Source organism: Physeter macrocephalus, chromosome 4 (genome assembly GCF_002837175.3).
Source record: "Physeter macrocephalus isolate SW-GA chromosome 4, ASM283717v5, whole genome shotgun sequence".
Taxonomy (NCBI): Eukaryota; Metazoa; Chordata; class Mammalia; order Artiodactyla; family Physeteridae; genus Physeter; species Physeter macrocephalus.
In genome coordinates, this window is record NC_041217.1 from 105,820,086 (window position 1) to 105,838,081 (window position 17,996).

Below are 17,996 nucleotides of genomic sequence, written 5' to 3' on the forward strand. Positions count from 1 at the left end.
TTAAAATCTTTACCCCCTCATTAATTATCCATTGAAAGCATAAACATCATATTTTAGTTGAAACCTTAGAGCTATAGCTTCTATTACCATAACCTCATTTTCTGTGTAAATTACTGAGACGACTTTTTTTTTTTTTTTTGCCACACTGCACAGCTTGCGGGATATTAGTTCCCTGACCATGGATTGAACCCGTACCCTCAGCAGTGAAAGTGCCAAGTCCTAACCACTGGACTGCCAGGGAATTCCCCCAGATGACTTATTATAACACCACTTTTATAATTATTATTTTTAATTTTAAAAAAATTTGTTATTTTATTTTATTTATTTTTAAATAATTTAGTTATTTTTAAATTTTATTTATTTTTTGGCTGCATCGGGTCTTAGTTGCGGCACGCGGGACCTTCCTTGAGGCATGTGGAACCTTTCGTTGCAGCACATGGGCTTCTCTCTAGCTGTGGCATGTGGGTTTTCTCTTCTCTAGTTGTGGCGCATGGGCTCCAGGATGCGTGGGCTCTGTAGTTTGCGGCACGCGGCCTCTCTGGTTGAGGTACACGAGCTCAGCAGTTGGGGCACAGAGGCTTAGTTACCCCACAGCATGTGGGATCTTAGTTCCCTGACCAGGGATCGAAGCCGTATCCCCTGCATTGTAAGGCAGATTCTTTACCACTGGACCACCAGGGAAGTCCCTATAATTATTCTTGAAGCATTCTGCTGACCAGTATATGTACAAAAGGATACAAAACTCATGAAAACCATTCAGTTTTCTAAAGATTTTTCTCTCTCTGGAATGCCCTGGTAAAACACTAGTCTGCCTGCTCTACCCTGGGAACTGACCACTTTGAAGGAAAATCTGTGAATGACACTTCGCTGGTGAAAGCCCTTCAATACTACTCAGTCTCACTCAGAGTAAAAGCCAAAATCGTCTCTCTGACCTTGGAGCCCTGCATGACCTGACTCTGCTCTTCCCTAACCTCATCTCCTACTACTCCGCCCTTCCCTCCATGCACTGCTTGCCGATCACCAGGGCTGCTACAGATTAGGTCCGCTGTACCTGAGGTTCCCTCTGCCTAGATACTTTCCACCCAGTGTCCACCTGGCTACCTCCAATCTTTATTCAAATGTCATCTCAGGTGAACTTATCTGACCTCCCATTTAAAATTGTAAATCCTGGCTCTCCTCATCCCCTTTCCCTGCCTTATTTTTCTCCTTAGCACTTAACTACCATTGAACTTAAAGTGTGTCTCTCATTCTATTTATCATTTTTATCCCCTCCTAACATATGTTCCATGAGACCAAGGATTTTTATTGTTTTGTTCATGGCTGTATCCACAACACCTAAAGCAGAGTTTGGCATAAAGTAGCACTGAATAAATGAATTTCTGCAGATGGAATTTGGCCCTCAGAACACCACTGGTTTTTTGATGTTGTTTTGTTTTTAACCTTGGGTCTCTGTTTGGCCCATCTCTTTCACTTATTAATAGTTTCCTGAAGTGCCAAATATTCTTCCTAAAACTGCAGATATGGTTAGCCAGGCTTCTGAATCACCTGTGCTGAAGGCTTCAGCTAATCAATAATGTGGGACTCTATCTGACCTCTGGAATCCCAATCCCAGGATACAGGACTCAAAGTTGCACTTGGCTCCTGGCTCCAAGACAATTAGATTTAATAGAGTAGTGGTATGCAAGCATTTTTAAGCCAGGGAGTGCATATGTTCACATGCATATGTACACACACACACACACACACACACACAAGCTTGGAATTACATCTATCTCCCTTTTGCCTGGCAAATAAATATTTCTAATGAGGGCCTGGTTCTCAGTCTGAAATGATGCTGATAATGCTATCCTGCCTTCCAAACCTGGGGAAATGGACACTTGAATTGGTGCAACATCTCTGGAGGGCAATTTCACAATATCTATCAAAATGTTGTATGAGCATGTCTTTTGATGCCCTGATTCTGTTGTTAGGTATTTACACTTTGAACATGCAAAGCTTCACCCACAAATATGAACAAGAATGTTCATGACAGCATTGTTTATAATATCACAAAACTGGAAACAACCAATTCCTCCATTATTGGCATAATAGGTCAATAAATTATGGTATCTAGTCAAAGAATGCAGTTCATCTCTGTTACTTGAAACAAAATGAATAGACTATTGAACGTGATCTGCTTGTGCAAATAAAACAAAAATACATTAATAGATGATTATTCCTGGGCACGATATGGATGTTATCTTACATGAATTTGAATTATGCAAATTAGGTGTTAGACCATATCAAAATATTAATACAATCTTATGCTCTGAATTTTAAATAATTTTCATTTCCTCAAATAAAAAATTTGTTTGAAAACGTACATAACTTCAAGACTGGCAGGCTTCTTGCTTATACAGTTGCAACATGGCAGTGTCACCTGAGCTGTAAACAGTGCCACCTTGTGGCCAAAATGCTGAGGTTGAAGGAGCTTGAGAAGTCAGAGGAACTGAATGACTGCCAGTGTGGTGTGACACCCCCATGCATAGCCTTTTGTTCAGGAAATGGGAGTAGATGTCTACAGCACTCAACAAATTATCTTAAGAAGTCACATAGTCTTCCTCTTTATTTCATAATCAATTAAAAGGAAAAGTGTATTTCCATATTAATACATACAAATACTTTTGAGTTCCAAATAAAAGTACTCAAATAAAAGGAATGATCTATCACAGAGTATGTAGTTGTTTGAAAGCAAGCCATAACTAAATTCTCATTAACTTAAAGTGTAGCTCATATCATTTTACTCTGGAACAATATTTTGAAAATTTGAAAGACTCAAGCAAGTTTAGTTATTTTAAATGTAGAAAGTTGCGACCATTTAGTTTAGTGGGAAATTCTTAGGATCTCTATTGTAAAATCAAACTACTGACCTTGGGTTTGTGGGGAATTTTATTTTTTTAAATTAACTTCCACATAACAGAAAAGAAAGCAGAAAGATATACCAGTCCCTCATTTGCAAAATAGACAATCATGTCAGACTACAGCCAGAGTTTAACCTAACTGAGAAAGTAAAGATGATAGTCCAAAGACATATTAGGAGTGAGCATTTTGATGAGAATGCTACAAAATTAGCTTGAAAGGTCCAAACACTGGGTGGGAACAGATGAATGCAAAGAGTGGCAGGGGCTTCCTATGCATCTTTTATACTGCATTTGGTTGCAAATGACATAAAGTCATTAAACAGTGGAAGACTGCTAAACCGTTGTGGGTTTTGTGGTTTTAATAGAAAAACTACATTCAAGTTAACTTTCTTTTTTTTTTTTAACTTGAAAAAAACCCATCCCAATAAAAGTATTCTAAGTAACTGATGGTGTACTGAATACCACCTCTATTAAGCTATATATGGGAACTGCTTATCTTACTGCCATTTAAAACACTCAAGAGTGGGCATGTTGTTAATACTCAGAAAATAATACTAGTGGTGATAACGTGGACTCTTGTGATGTCAACATGAGACACTGAGTAGAGATTACCCATTTTGGCTAAGATCAGTGGCAGGACAGTGGGTGGCAAATGCTTTATTTCACAAGTGTGGGGCGGGTCCTTTCATCTCGTTAATGCGAAAGAGAAAAATCCTAGGTAGGAAAGGTCAGAAAATAGTGAGAATGAGCAGGTATAATGGACAATTTTGTAGAGGAGAGAAAACACTAGGGTAAAAAAAAAAGGAAAAGCTAGTCTTAATGGAAAAACCCTCTTCGTAAACCTCCCTAATTTGGTTTAATTACTGTGAAGAACAGTTAGAATAATGATATTTTAAAATACATTCAATCAATCAATAACTCACACAAACCACAGTTATTGGATGTCTTCTCTATGCAAAAGATAAGTCACAAAGGTCCAAAGGAAAAATTTGGATGCTTCAGCCTTCAGTGAGCTCACCACCATTTATTTTCAAGCACCTGTAGTAGTAGAATCAACCATGGTAAAGCGTTGCTTAGAAAAGGGTCTTGGTACATGAATTGGTTTTTACCACCTAAATTGCACTAAGACCTTAGGGACTGTCTGTATATCATTTTCCTATTTCAAAGGTAAATGTTGCCTCTGTTTCATAACGTTATAACCAAAACTACAATTTTCCTATTTTTAGCATTTATCTTGCTTCCAATGTTATTGTAAAAAACATTGCAATGGACACCTTCATGAATATAGTATCCCATATTTTAGGTTATTTCCTTACTCCAGTTCTCAGAAGCGGGATTACTGGCTCAAGAGGTTTTCACATCTAAATCATTCTGGAGTATTGCTGAATTGCTTTCTAAAAGGGTTGTATCAACTTATAATACTGTGAGCAATATGTGGCCATCATGAGAGACAGTAATGAGAGCAATTTTATATTCTCATCACATGGTCATACTTTATAATTAATAAGGAGTTTTAATTTAATACACAATTAATATGAGATTACTTGAAAATAGGTAGTTATTTTACACAATAAGATTTTTAGCATGTGATTTTCACGGAAACAGTAATGTTAAAATTCTCTCTGTAAGAAAGTGTCAAGTAACGGGTCACATGAATGTTTCATGTTCTTATTTTCCCCCAATAGTTCATTACTTGAAAACCATTAATAGGACTTTAAAGATAAATTTTGTTTACACTAAAATAAATATACTTAAAAAACATTTTTAGGAATTTATACTCTCATATATCATTCAATCTCCCCATTTTTTTATTATAAAATGAGAACGTTGTTATTTTGGGAAAAAATATTAGCTTCAAAACATTTAATAAAACAACACTAAATAGCATAGCATAACTTTTGAAGTCATACTGAATGCCAAATGATATCTTTTTGGAAAAAATACTGATTTTAAAAGTCACAGGCTAGTAGTGTGAACCCTTTAGAGTTATTTTGTTTTGTTTTGTTTTTAGCGGAGTAATTTAGAAGTTTAAAAGAAAACTATTGCCCACTGAACATTGAATTAAAAAGTGAGTTAATTTCTAGCACTCTTCTTCCTTGATTCTGTAAGGGGATAATGACAATATTTTCTATTTATGGATTATTAGTGTTTTAAGCCTATATTCTACTTTCTAACACTTGGAGAAGCTGCTGCCTTTTCTCAGTGAAAAAGTAGATTTATTCTCAAATGGACAACTAGCTGCCAGTACTGGAGAATCAAAGATTTCAAATAAATCAAAAAACAAATTGAAAAGTTCAATTCAGGATCACATATGCAAGTACATTTAGCAATGGGATATGAGCCAGGCACATTTCAGTTTAGGTAGCACATGAACTGACAAACACAAGTGTCCTTAGGCAGACAGCTGGCCAGAATATTTTAGAGTACAGCTGCCCCACAAAATCAGCCCACATGATAGCTGCAGGTGCACTGCTTGTTGAATCCATTTCCTGATCTTAAGGTCTATAAGGTGAGTTTCTGTATATTGAGTTTCTAATAGGAGGCATACTGCCTGGACTCTGGAGCTAAATTGCCAGGGTCTAAATCCCAGTTCTGCCATTTACTAGCTGTGTGATTTCAGGCTAGTTACTTAACCATTCTGTGCCTCAATTTCTCCATCCATAAAGTGGGGACAATAATAGTATCCAACTCATAGAGTTGTTGGGAAGATTAAATGAGTTAATATATGCAAAGCCTTAAAATAGTACCTGGCACATAGTAAGCACTATATGAGTGTTTACTGATACTATTAATATCATGATTATTGTTTATTACTACTTCTACCTGTATTCAAATAAAGCTTTATGCCTTTATTAAAGACTAAAAGAATAATGAATGCTTCTACAAATATAATCTGTATTTCCCAGGGCACAGAAATTTGGGCTTAAAAATATAGTCTTGGAATAACAGTTACATAGTAGGCATGCATAGAAGTGGGACAATTTTAGAGTCAGTCATTCCTGGCTTTGAATTCTATCACCACCACTAACTTATGTGTAACACTGGGCAATTTATCTATTCAACCTCTCTAAGACTTTAAAAGGAGAATAATAATACTTGCCTGACAAGATAATGAAGAACTAGATAAGATAATGAATGTGAGGTGCCTGATAAATGGCCTCATGTAAAAGGACCTCAGGCCTACTTTCAAGAACTCACCTAGTTCTTGCAGCTCCATGTGGGGCCCTCCCTTTCCCTCTCTGGCTCTCCCACCTTCAGCAGGGTTTTACCTTTCTGCCCAGTGAAGCCAAACCAGCAAGAAGCAGGCCCAGGACAATCACCAACTGAAAACTTAGTGAGTAAAAATATCTTTGGTAATTTAGGAAGTATTATAATGCTTTATAAAAAAGGTTTAAAAGTCCATGTTTTTTGGAAATGTAGACTAAAGTATGCATGTGATATATGGGATTTATTTTAAAAATACTTTAGTAAAGGGAGAAAAAAGGAAAGAAAAGTATACACAAAAAAATTTGGCAAAATCATAATTGTTTAATCAGGATGATAGGTATATGAGGATCATAATATTATTGTCTCTAATTTTTAGTGTTTGAAAATCTTCATACATAAAAAACCATTTGAAAAATTAAAATACAAACCCCTCACATTTCTAGAAGTAATACATATGGCCCCTCAGCCACCAGTTAAATGAGGTTTGTCTAATATTCTAGACAATTCATCTCATTTCCAAAAGAGTCCCAGTCAGAGCTGGTCATACATTTCAGTGAATCCTCTATTCTTCCTAGTCCAGCAGAATATGTCATATGACATATTTCAAATATTCTGTAATTTCCAATCAAGTATTTGTCAAACCTTGCTTAAGTTAGGAAATTGTCATCTTCTGCAATATACATACAGACACTTTTATAACAGACATTTATATATCAATGTTTCCACAAGCAAGGCCACAGGTAAATCTAAGGAACCTCCATAACATTACACCAAGAGGAAGAAGCCAGATGTAAAAGACAACATATCATATGATTCCATTTACATGAAAAGTCCAGAAAAGGCAAATCTATAGAGACAGAAAGTAGATGAGTGATTCTTGGGGCTGGAAGTGGAATGGGCATTAACTGTACATGGGCATGAGTGATCTTATTGGATGATGGAAATGTGCTAAAACTGGGTTATGGGGATGGTTGCACAACTCGGTAAAATTAATAAAAATCACTGACTTCTAAACAGGTAAATTCTATGGTATGTAATTATACCTCAATAAATTAAAAAAATATATATCTAGTTGGGTCACAAACTTTAAAAAATCATTTATTAGGTATCTAAAGCATTTTATACTTGGGAAGAACTATAACCTATCAAGTTGTGATTTCACAGTAGTGACATAAACTTAAAACTTTATTTTAAAAGTTTAAAAAAGATGAGTTCGCTTAAATAGATTTAAATAAATAATTTTATTTAATTCATATAGCTAAGTTAAATAAAAATGATGATATTAACAAGCCAGAAGTTTTGGTAAATGATAGTCTGCATTATTGATTCCTAGGTGACACAACCCCAACTCTGTGTGTTTCAATCTCAGGATCAGATACAAAGATTAAGTGGGATTATGTTGATGAAAATGCTTTAGAAATTGCCAATGCTGTACTAACAACAAAAAGAGGAATGGCCTATCTAAGCTGCTTCTATTTTAATATAAAAGAACTCTTAACTAGGTTATGACAGACATTCTGGGGGGGGCCGGGCAGGAGTTATTAACCAGTTGCCCAGCTTCAGTCCTCTGGGGTTTCAATTTCTCTGATGGTTTCTTCCTTCCACAAACATTATTGAAAGCCTACCATAAACCATTAGGTGGTAGGTCCTTATCTTGATTCTCAAGAGGTGCCCAGTTCCCTTCCTCCTCCTCTCCCTCTTCTCCCAAGCCAAGATGCTCTACTATGAAAACTTCCTGCTGGATTGGGGTGCAGCACCCCCAAGCTCTTTCGTGGTTGCACTTGGCACAGCTGAAATAAATTGGCATTTTGAAACTTTACCAGATATTGAGGGAGAAAACCCCCCACAAAAGTACAGTCAAGTTTTTAAATTACAGCACGGAAGACAAAAAAGAAAAAAAAAAAAAAAGCTCTCCCATCCCCATCAGGATTTCAGTTCCTAAACTTCTGCCTCTTGTTCTAAGGAAGCGAGTCTTTCCCACCTTTCAAGAAAACAATGGGGCTTCCCTGGTGGCGCAGTGTTTGAGAGTCCACCTGCCGATTCAGGGGACACGGGTTCGTGCCCCGTCTGGGAAGATCCCACATGCCGCGGAGCGGCTAGGCCCGTGATCCATGGCCGCTGAGCCTGCGCGTCTAGGCCCGTGATCCATGGCCGCTGAGCCTGCGCGTCTAGGCCCGTGATCCATGGCCGCTGAGCCTGCGCGTCCGAAGGCCACAACAGTGAGAGGCTCGTGTACCGCAAAAACAAACAAACAAACAAAAAAAACAATGGGTGCTCAGTGGCATTTAAGTCCCATGCCCAAAAGAATAAAGCAGCCACTATATCCTAAGTTCTCATCCCCAAAGAAACCCTTTTTCCTCCGATTCCCACAGGGCCAAGGGTGGTTTGTTTTCAGCCAAGTAGTGATAGTGTTGCTGTTATTTTTAGTACTGTTCTGACATTAGTTTGGCTAATTAATAAATCTAAGGAGCTTTTGCAGTATCCAACCATTTTTTGCTAAGTTCTCTATATTTTAGCTATGCCAAATTTGCAAAAACCATGAAAACAGCAGTCGGGTTAGGGCCCACATCTCCCTGCCTCACGGTGTAGTGCTCTTAAACATGGTTTTGTTTCATCTCCTGCCAATTCTAAAAGGGTTTGCAAGGCAGATACTATTACCCCTTGCACCAAAGTGCGAAGGGACGTGCCTAAGAAGACACAGCTTGCTAGCTGATGACAGAGCCTGAATTGACACGTGTTCGGGCTGACCCAAGTGAATTTCTCTTTATTCCAAGTACCTTGGTGGAATCACCCCTCTGGGCAAGTAAGAACTGCGCTCAAACTCGAGTAGCTGACTCCGGGCCGGGGGAAGGGTGGTTAGCCATCGGGGATGTGGGCTTTGCCCCCTCCACGAAGCCCGGGTTATCTTTGTGTTTTAACTCAGTCAAGTTGAGGGTACCTCTGTTTGCAGGGTGCCCTTGTGAATTTTCCTAGGTAGTTTCCTCGATTGGCTCAGCCACCATAGCGAACGACCGAAACTGAATAGGAAAATAAGAAAACGCAAAGCACGTGGCGTACGGCAGCTCACTTTTCTTGGCCTTTCTCCCGACCCGTAGCCGCGCCCTATTATGACTGCGTGGGCGACTTGCCTATAAAAGCCAGTCTCGCAGCGTTTCGTCGCCACAGTCTCTTCCTGTTTGCGGTACGTCTGTAGTCCCTGGTTGCTGGAATCGCAGTGGCCGTGAAGATGGCGTCTACCAGCCGGTTAGTACGTCCAGCGAGCTTGGGCAGCTGAGGGGCGGGCGGCGAGTGCGGGGGCTTGCAAGGTGGCCGCCGGCACTTCCGCGTCGGGCAAAACGCCGCGGAGGTGCGGGGAGAGGCGGCAGGACCGGCTGGCCGCCCCGGACAAAGGCACTCCCAGACGCAGGGCTGACAGGGGTGTCGCAGGGGGTACCGAACCGCCGGCATTTCTCCGCCAGCGTCCTAGGTCGTTTTCTCACCCAGGCACCACCGTGTGAGGGTTCATGTGTCCCCAGCCCCTGGCCTCGCGTCTTTTGCGGATATTTCACCCGTCCTTTTTTTCTTGTTAATTTTTTCTACGCTTGGTTTTCCATCTGTGGCTCAACCAGCCCGAGGGTCCGTGAATCCTCCTCTCTAAAGGGAAAGGGTTAATTTTAGGCCCTTATTGATCTGACAAGCCAGAAAGTTAGGGACGTCAGCATTGGTAAGGCTGAGGGAAACTGATTGCCATCCCCGAGGCCTTTTGAAGTGGAAGCTAGGGCATTTCTGAAGAGTTGATAAGGTCTCTTCTAAGAGATTTCTTTACAGATGTCGTCTGCATACTCTTGAAGAAAATCTTGCCTGCAGAAAATTACGTATGCTGGGAAGTCACTCTTTAATATTATATTTTAAAAATGTGATGTACCCATATCTACAGGAAGTGCATACAGTGCCGTTAGAGACAGCCTTTAATCCTGTGACATGAAAAATGTTTGCAGACCCTAATTATATCTCTCATGACCACTATGAGGTATATATTAGGATTTTTGCGTAAGTGTAAACTGAGTCATGCCAATGTTGACTTATCCAAGGTTAGTGTTAGAACAGAGTGTAGAGTCTCATATCTATTTCCTGTTGTCACACTTGGCCTCTAGTTAACTCATGTATTAAAAGTATCAAATTAACTTCTGTAGGTTCTGGAAGGCAAGGTAGCTCTGGCATAATTTTTCTGAGCTTGTTATCATCTCTGGAGTTGAATTCGCGATGAAAGCCATTATCACAAAATAGTAAGCTGGAGAAATCCAGGCCCTTTCTGGTAAACTACCAAGGCTTACTGCTTTATGTTACTGTATTTTTAAAAGGTTGGGGGAGGAGGCAGCCTTAGCTAAAACTACTTGGACACAGCTCTTAAAGCCAGGGACACTTGTTCACTTGTTACTGAATTAGTAAACACTTGTTTGCTAATTCTGTGTTTGAATGCTCAGTCATTCTAACTGGGTGTGGCTCTGTCAGGTAAGGCTTCCTTGTAGGTAAATGGAGAAATAGCTTCACAAACCACTTATCTATGACTTGTATTCTCTCGTGGCAGTAGATCTGGTCATATTTGGGCTCAGCTTTTGTATATAATAGAACAGGAAATGGTATTTGTAAGAAATGTTGTAATAGTTAAATATAGTAAATTCACTTGATAGATTCTTTACCGAAAGAATACATTTCCTTTGTGTGCCTTTATTCTCTTCATTAAAAAAAATCTTTGAAATATTTCTTTGAAGTAAATTTTTTCTAGGCATGTCCAGCTCTTAAATGTATGTCATTGCTGTCCATCTGTTGAGTTTTCCTACCAGTGAGAACAAAGGTAAATGTTAGTATTTCTGTCATTACCTTTTTTCCCCCTGAGGAAGATGTACAGTTACTAGGCTATGAAACTGCTTGGTGTTTTCACAGAGAAGAACACAAATGTTGTGACTTAAAATCTAAACTCCACCACTTATTAGTTCTGTGATTTTAGGAAAATCGTTCTCTGAGCATAATCTTTAAAATGGAGGTAATGCTTAATTTGCAGAGTTGCTAATGAAGATTAATAATATATGTATAGTACTAGACAGATAGTAGGCACCTAATACATGATAGCTATAAAGTGAAGTTTGGGATTATGTGGCTTCTTAGGCAGCCTGAGTTATTTTAATCTCAGTGGTGGTGGTTTACTCCGTTCCTTCTGTCTTGTTTCTCTCCCTTACTTCCCCACCACCCCACTCTTGTGCTTCCTCTTTTGTATTACCCTTGTGGGTAATTTCATTAAAAGTTGACTGCTTGAGCACAGTTTCATTTTATTTTGGATAGGTAACACATGCCAGTCATACAAAAGCAAGAAGAAAAGTGAAAAGCAGTTTCCTTCTTTCCCTAGCTCCTAGCCATCTAATTCTCCAGAGCAGTCATTGTCACCAGTTTCTTGGTGTTTTCATAGTGATTCTGTGGTTTAACAAACATATGCATATAGTCCTAATCTCTCTTCTTCCAAAAAGTAGTCTGATATAAACACTGTGTGCTACCTTGCTTTTTACCTTTTTTTGTGAAGTTAGCACACACATTTTAAGTGTACAGTTCAATTGCAAAGTGAGCACATACACATAGCTACCACCCAGGTCTAGAAATCAAATACCACTAGCACCCTGGAAGCCTCCTTTATGCCCTCAATCATTATCCCTTCCCAAACATAACCACATCCTGACTTCTAACACCATAGGTTTGTTTTGCCTGATTTAAACTTTGTATATAAATGTATATGTATTCCTCTGTGTCTGGTTTCTTTTCTCAGCATTTTGAGATTTATTCATGTTACTGCATATAACTGTAGTTCATACTTTTTTCAGTTTTCTATAAAATCCCTACCTTACTCTTTTCACTTAGGATATCTTTGAGATGTTTCCATTTCATTTTTATATACGTATACATGCACACAATAGTATGTCTCCTTTTTAATAGTATGAAATATATCAGTCCTTGGTATGCTGTGTGCCACACGGCTGCCCATTTTATGCATTTGTAATTACTGTTACTTTACTAACATTTTCCTTTATTTTTACATAGTTTTCTTTAATAATTTATACTAATTTCTTAATGTTTTATTTGTCATAATTTATTAAAATATTTGTCTAGTAGAAATTTATGGAATAAACGTGAATATAAAGCAAACCTCCATTCCCCATTTCCGCAATGAAAAGATCCAAGGTGTGTTCTGGTTAACCTGAATATATAAATTTTGGGAATATGGATTACTTTATCAGTTTTTCTGTGGGTATCACCTATGTTGAAAGTTAACATTCTGAACTGTTTGCTACTTTGAGAAACTTTATCCAAAACCACAGATACCTATTTACATACTTTAAGAATGCTTCGGGCTTCCCTGGTGGCGCAGTGGTTGCGCGTCCGCCTGCCGATGCAGGGGAACCGGGTTCGGAGCCATGGCCGCTGAGCCTGCGCGTCCGGAGCCTGTGCTCCGCAACGGGAGAGGCCGCAGCAGAGGGAGGCCCGCATACCACACAAAAAAAAAAAAAAAAAAAAAAAAAAAGAGAATGCTTGATGTTGTCTTTTATGTGTATATTTGTGATGGTCATAACATAACCTTGTTCTGTATTACTTCAGGTGAACTTTTAAAAAGGGCTTATTTTCAGTGATACCAGACATTTGTGATTGTAAGGCCACACCCACAGAAATAATTACTCAATCTATGTTAAATATCTTTGATGCTTTTTAGAACTGATTCTGTTAGGTCATTTAAGGCTGATGTGTCTTCCCCAGACTGCCTTATTTTCAAAATAAATTAATCGAACAAATTGTTAATATCACAGATAGATTAAAAAGTAGATTTTGAAACAATTTCTTGAGGGCTCACAAACTTAGTTCTGGACGAAATGAAGTCATCAGGTCCTAGCCACCTCTACCACCCTCGTTTGTATACCTTTTAGGTTCAGTGTACTATTCAAAGTGTATTACTAGTGTATGCAGCAAGTAGAAAACAAAGACTTGAAATTTATTCTCTGACCATAGAAATAAGTGGCAAGGGTCACAAACCCAGATGGTTATGTGTAAATGTTGCATGTTATTGTGGTAGCTAGTCATTTCTATGTTAATCAAGGTTTATAAACATTTTAGTAGCCTACATGTTAAAAGAAAAAAACACTTGTTTTCCATTTAAGTTTTTAAAGCCTTCCATTCTGCAAACCAATAACTGTTCTTACAAAAAACAATTCCAGTCGTATCTGTTAATACTAGCTAGGATTTAAAGTAACCTAACCTAGGATTTTTACTTTGAGAATTCAGCTTAAATGTATTATAAATGTAAATGTATTATAAATTTATTGGAAAAATGTTCAAAATCCTCCTCTTTTTCCCTCCAAAAGATTAGTACTTTGTTGCATGTTGGTTAGGAGGATATTAAAAAAAAATTTTTTTTTTCATTTAGTTTGGATGCTCTTCCAAGAGTCACATGTCCAAACCATCCAGATGCGATCTTAGTGGAGGACTACAGAGCTGGTGATATGATCTGTCCTGAATGTGGCCTGGTTGTAGGTGAGCAGTTACTATGGTTTTAACTGAAATCACTATTTGGGGCATTTTGTTTTTGTGTATTTTCCAAACTCTCTTTTAATGAATACATTCTGACTTTTTTCCCCTACAGGTAATTCATATTTATTGTAAAACAAAAAGAATTAGAAAAAAGGAAATAAGTAAGAGTGAAATCAGAGACACCATATTTTATTGTCTGTACAAACGCATATATTTCATAATGTGGGGTAGGAGGGAACATCTAAAATTGAGATAGCTGATCCAGAAGAAAAGGCCCTTAGTCCTTTGTCTCCTGTGTCCTTAGTCTTAAACATTTGATGCACTCTTGTGCATATGAAATAATGAATAAATGTAATCTAACTTTTGTGACTTTGGTATATTTAAACATGATTTATTTCAGAGTAATAAAGGTAGATAAGCATGATTTATTTTGGAGTAATAAAGGTATATCTTTATAAAGGTACTGAGTCTCATCCAAGGCCTTTTAGTCATCAAAAATGATTTAATTTCATTTGCTCATACAGAATGATTTATTTATGAATTTCTAGTGTAAAATTGTTAGTGTCAAAATAATACTTCTTAAAATATCACTTTTATTTCTACTTTCTCACTAATCTAGATATGTAGCATAACTTTAGGATAGAGATAGTCTGTTCAAAAATTTTTCTTATGGTGGGGTTGCTGCCAGCACCTGAGAAAAGGAGTACTACTTCGAAGTTTGAAATACTCAAGATTGAAACTGCTAGTACGATTGTGGGAAGTATAACAGAAACATGGGTGGTGATATACTGTGGAAGTGTCTTGCTTGGAGGACACCTGTAGTATTCATGCAAATAGGCTGCGTGGCTCAGACCTCCAGTGGGAGTTTTAAATCATACAGAGTTGTTAATAGGAATCGGAATCCATTTGCAATTATATTCTGCTCAGTAAGCAGTATTAACAGTTAATATACTTATATGCTAGGCACTGTTCTAAGTGACTTACATATTCACTCAGTTTATCCTTGGAGACACTTGTGAGGTGTCTTCATTTTAGAGATGCAGAAACTGAAGTTTAAGTAGTCTGGCAGTCTAGCTCCACTGCCTGCATGGGAGCCAAATTTCTATCCTGCTGTTGTCTTTTGTAATAAAATGAGTTCAATCTGAGATTGGCAAACTATGACCTATCACCTGTTGTTATATGGTGTGTGTGCTGAGAATGACTTTTATGTTTTTTAATTGTGAAAAAAATCAGAATAATTTTGGGGACACATGAAAATATTATCAAATTCAAACTTCAGTACACATAAATAAAGTTTTATTGGAACATAGCCACACTCATTTGTTTATATATTGTCTATGGCTGCTTTCATGTTACAATAGCGGAATTTAGTGGTTGCAACAGAAACCATATGTGGTGCTCTCATCACATCATACTGCTGCTCAGTGCACTACAAATGCCAGTGAAGCAGTTATAAACCCACAGCATTTTTGAGTGCCAGGCATATCTCCATACTGCAACATTTTATTTACTTATTTTGTTACCATTGCATACCCATCATGTCAAAATGAGAAAAAAAGCTGAACTCTGAATGTCATGCTTTTAAGGCACAGTGGAGCGTAGGTTATTTGTTACTGAATTAGATGAAAAAGCATTGTGTTCATTATGCAGTGATACTATAGATGTGCCAGAAGAATACAACAGACGTTGACATTACCAGACTAAGCACTTACCACAATACTACTAACTCAGGAGAACAATGGTCAGAAAATTTAGAAAATGTATAGTGGAATATCTCATCACAGCAGAATTTCTTCACAAAAATAAAAGAATAAAAATAAGTCAATTTGGCCTCTTGACCTGCAAAGCCTAAAATATTGGGCCCTTTAAAGAAAAGGTTTGCTGACCCCTAAGTTAAATGAGAGCATTCTGATTCTTCCAAAGTATTAAGATCGAACTGATAATATGTAAGAGTGAGACAGAGACAGAAGACTGAAGATAATTTCAGATTCTTGGCTCTCCTAACTTCTGTAGCCACTTAAAAAGAAGTAGTGCAAAAATATTGCATTGTATTTCCAGTCTTTCCATCAGCTTCACTTCCACTTTGACTAGCAAGATAGTTGGGTAAATAAAATTAAGCAACTGGAGAAGGAAGATATAATTCTCAAGGCTTACCTGCTTTTTTGTGCTTGGAATCCTTAATTTTTAGTTGCATTTTTCTGTTACATCAAACCAAGGGAAGTTAATTTTCTTTTAGTTTTGCTTTATTATTAGTCTTGAACAGCATCAAAACTACTATTTTTCATTCTAACTAAACCTACTAGGGTAAATTTTAAGACCTGAAAACTTAAAAATATAATCTGATTAAACGTCTCTCTATAGAAATACCTGTTTATGATACTGGTTTTTTTGATGTAAAATATAACAAACACTTGCTTTAAAATATACAGTAGCCTTATTCACAGATATTGTGGTTAAATGTGTAATATGATGTCCTGCAAGTGAAGAATCTATTCCATGACTAGACAAGGGGAGGCAGGCAAGAGTCTGCTAAAAAAGTTCTGTTTTGCTAAGGATATCATCAATCAAATTATGTTGAGAATAGTTTAATTGATCATGACATTCCATGGGTCTGAATTTTAAAAATAACATATACATACGTACATATACACACAAACGTATATCATTGTCATATATCAATAATAAATTTAGATTTGCATCATCTTGCTGGTTTAAAGGCATATGCTTTCTTGCCAGCTCAATTCAACCTTTATCTCTAATACTATGGAAATAGGGAAGAAATTAAGCTGGACAAATATTCTGCAGTCCATTGAGGGCATAAAATTTGTGGCTTTTTTCATATTTGAGATATTGATGTTCATAGAGATTTATATCTAGACAACATCATGTGTTTCCTAATAAATAATCTTGGTGTACATAGTTTGTACTTGCCATGAAATTTTACACTGTCTGAAAGTTTTTAGATTATGACATATTTTTGAATAAGCATTTTGAATAGCTTTCTGTTTAAATAATCACCAGACAACCTTAGAAACAAACTCTTAGAATTGTTTTTGGACCACTCTGTACTTACTTAATATTTAATATGTTCTTGAAACTTAGGGCAGCCTGTTGTCACTAACTCCCCTTAATTTTAAACCCAAGACTAGATACTGCTCAACTGTTACCTTCAGAGCCATATATTATCCCTCTCAACTGAGTTATCAAGTAGGAGAGCCCATTACTATTATCTTTTTAAATGAAATTCATAATACAAAAAATCTGTTTTATATAATATACCTTTTCTCTAGTCTCTAATAACACCTTTCTCACTGTCCCTCAAACCTTTATTGGTAGACTTCTTGAGGCCCACCACTCAGTCTTAAAACCAGTGCCACGTGTTTTAGTTTTAGGACTTTCTTAAAGCAACGTCGTACTTTCAGGAACCAATTTCTGTTTCAGTAACATGACAGATCACCTCAAAATTTAGTGGCTTATAACAGCCATTTCATTTTGCTCATAATTTTTTTGGTCATTAATTTGGGAAGGATTCATCTGGGCCATTGTTTCAGCACTGGCTAGACCTGGAGGATCCACTTCCATAACAGCATCTTCATCTGCATTTTGATGCCTTTCTGTGCCTTGACCTCCCCACAGAGATTTGTCATCCTGTAAAGCTTCTCCATAGTTGTGTTAGAGTAGTCATATTTCATACATGGTGGTTGGTTTCTATGAGAAATATCCCAGGAGCAAGTGTTTTCATAGAGAACAGAAGCTGGACTCAAGTAGTTAAGGGCTATGCCTTTGAACAGGGTCACTTCTGCATTCTATTAGTCAAAGCAGCCCTGGGACCCACCTAGATTGGAAGGGGAGGAGAAATAGCCCCACCTCAATGTGAGGGTGACAAGGTCATGTTGCAGAAGAACATGTGGATGGGAGATATTATTGCTGCCATCTTTGGAAAATACAATTTGTTACGTGTTTGATGTCCTGTTTAATTTTTCCCCGGTATTTAAATGGTTGTGTAGTATTTAGTCTCTCAGGTAATTTAGGTTGTTTCCAATTTTTTTGTAGCTGTTTGTAGTACTACTTATAACATGTAATAGTTTAATTGACTTTCCTCTTGTATTTGAATTATAATTGACTTTCCTCTTGTATTTGATTGTTATTTTAGACGTATGAAGTATTATGATTTGTCATTGGCTGTCTCATCAGTGACCCTTAAGATATTGGTAGTGATCTTTAAAATTGGGCCAATTTTTAAAGCAAAGCTTTTTCATTTCTACCATGTTGGCTGTAACAGCACTGTCTGTGGGTTTTTTCCCCCCAAATCCTGTGTGATTGTGACACTTTAAAGTTGAGCAC

The 17,996-nt window shown here is 37.5% G+C and overlaps 2 protein-coding genes across 3 annotated transcripts in view; one reads left to right on the forward strand and one right to left on the reverse strand.

Annotated features, from left to right (window-relative positions):
• Positions 1 to 3,899: 3,899 nt before the first annotated feature.
• The window catches only part of PKN2 (protein kinase N2), a 192,466-nt gene continuing 178,369 nt past the window's right edge, over positions 3,900 to 17,996 (reverse strand). Inside the window, exon 23 of one of the 2 annotated variants that reach the window (XM_007110065.4) lies at positions 3,900 to 3,938. In XM_007110065.4, the coding sequence (XP_007110127.1) occupies positions 3,915 to 3,938 (24 nt within the window). In that variant the 3' untranslated portion in view covers positions 3,900 to 3,914. Of the gene's footprint in view, positions 3,939 to 9,389; positions 9,741 to 17,996 lie in introns of those variants that run through there. The other variant, XM_028489180.2, reaches the window with a different exon arrangement.
• The window catches only part of GTF2B (general transcription factor IIB), a 28,034-nt gene continuing 19,285 nt past the window's right edge, over positions 9,248 to 17,996 (forward strand). Inside the window, exons 1-2 of the mRNA XM_007110061.4 lie at positions 9,248 to 9,350; positions 13,549 to 13,655. Of these exons, the coding sequence (XP_007110123.1) occupies positions 9,334 to 9,350; positions 13,549 to 13,655 (124 nt within the window). The 5' untranslated portion in view covers positions 9,248 to 9,333. The remainder of the gene's footprint in view (positions 9,351 to 13,548; positions 13,656 to 17,996) is intronic.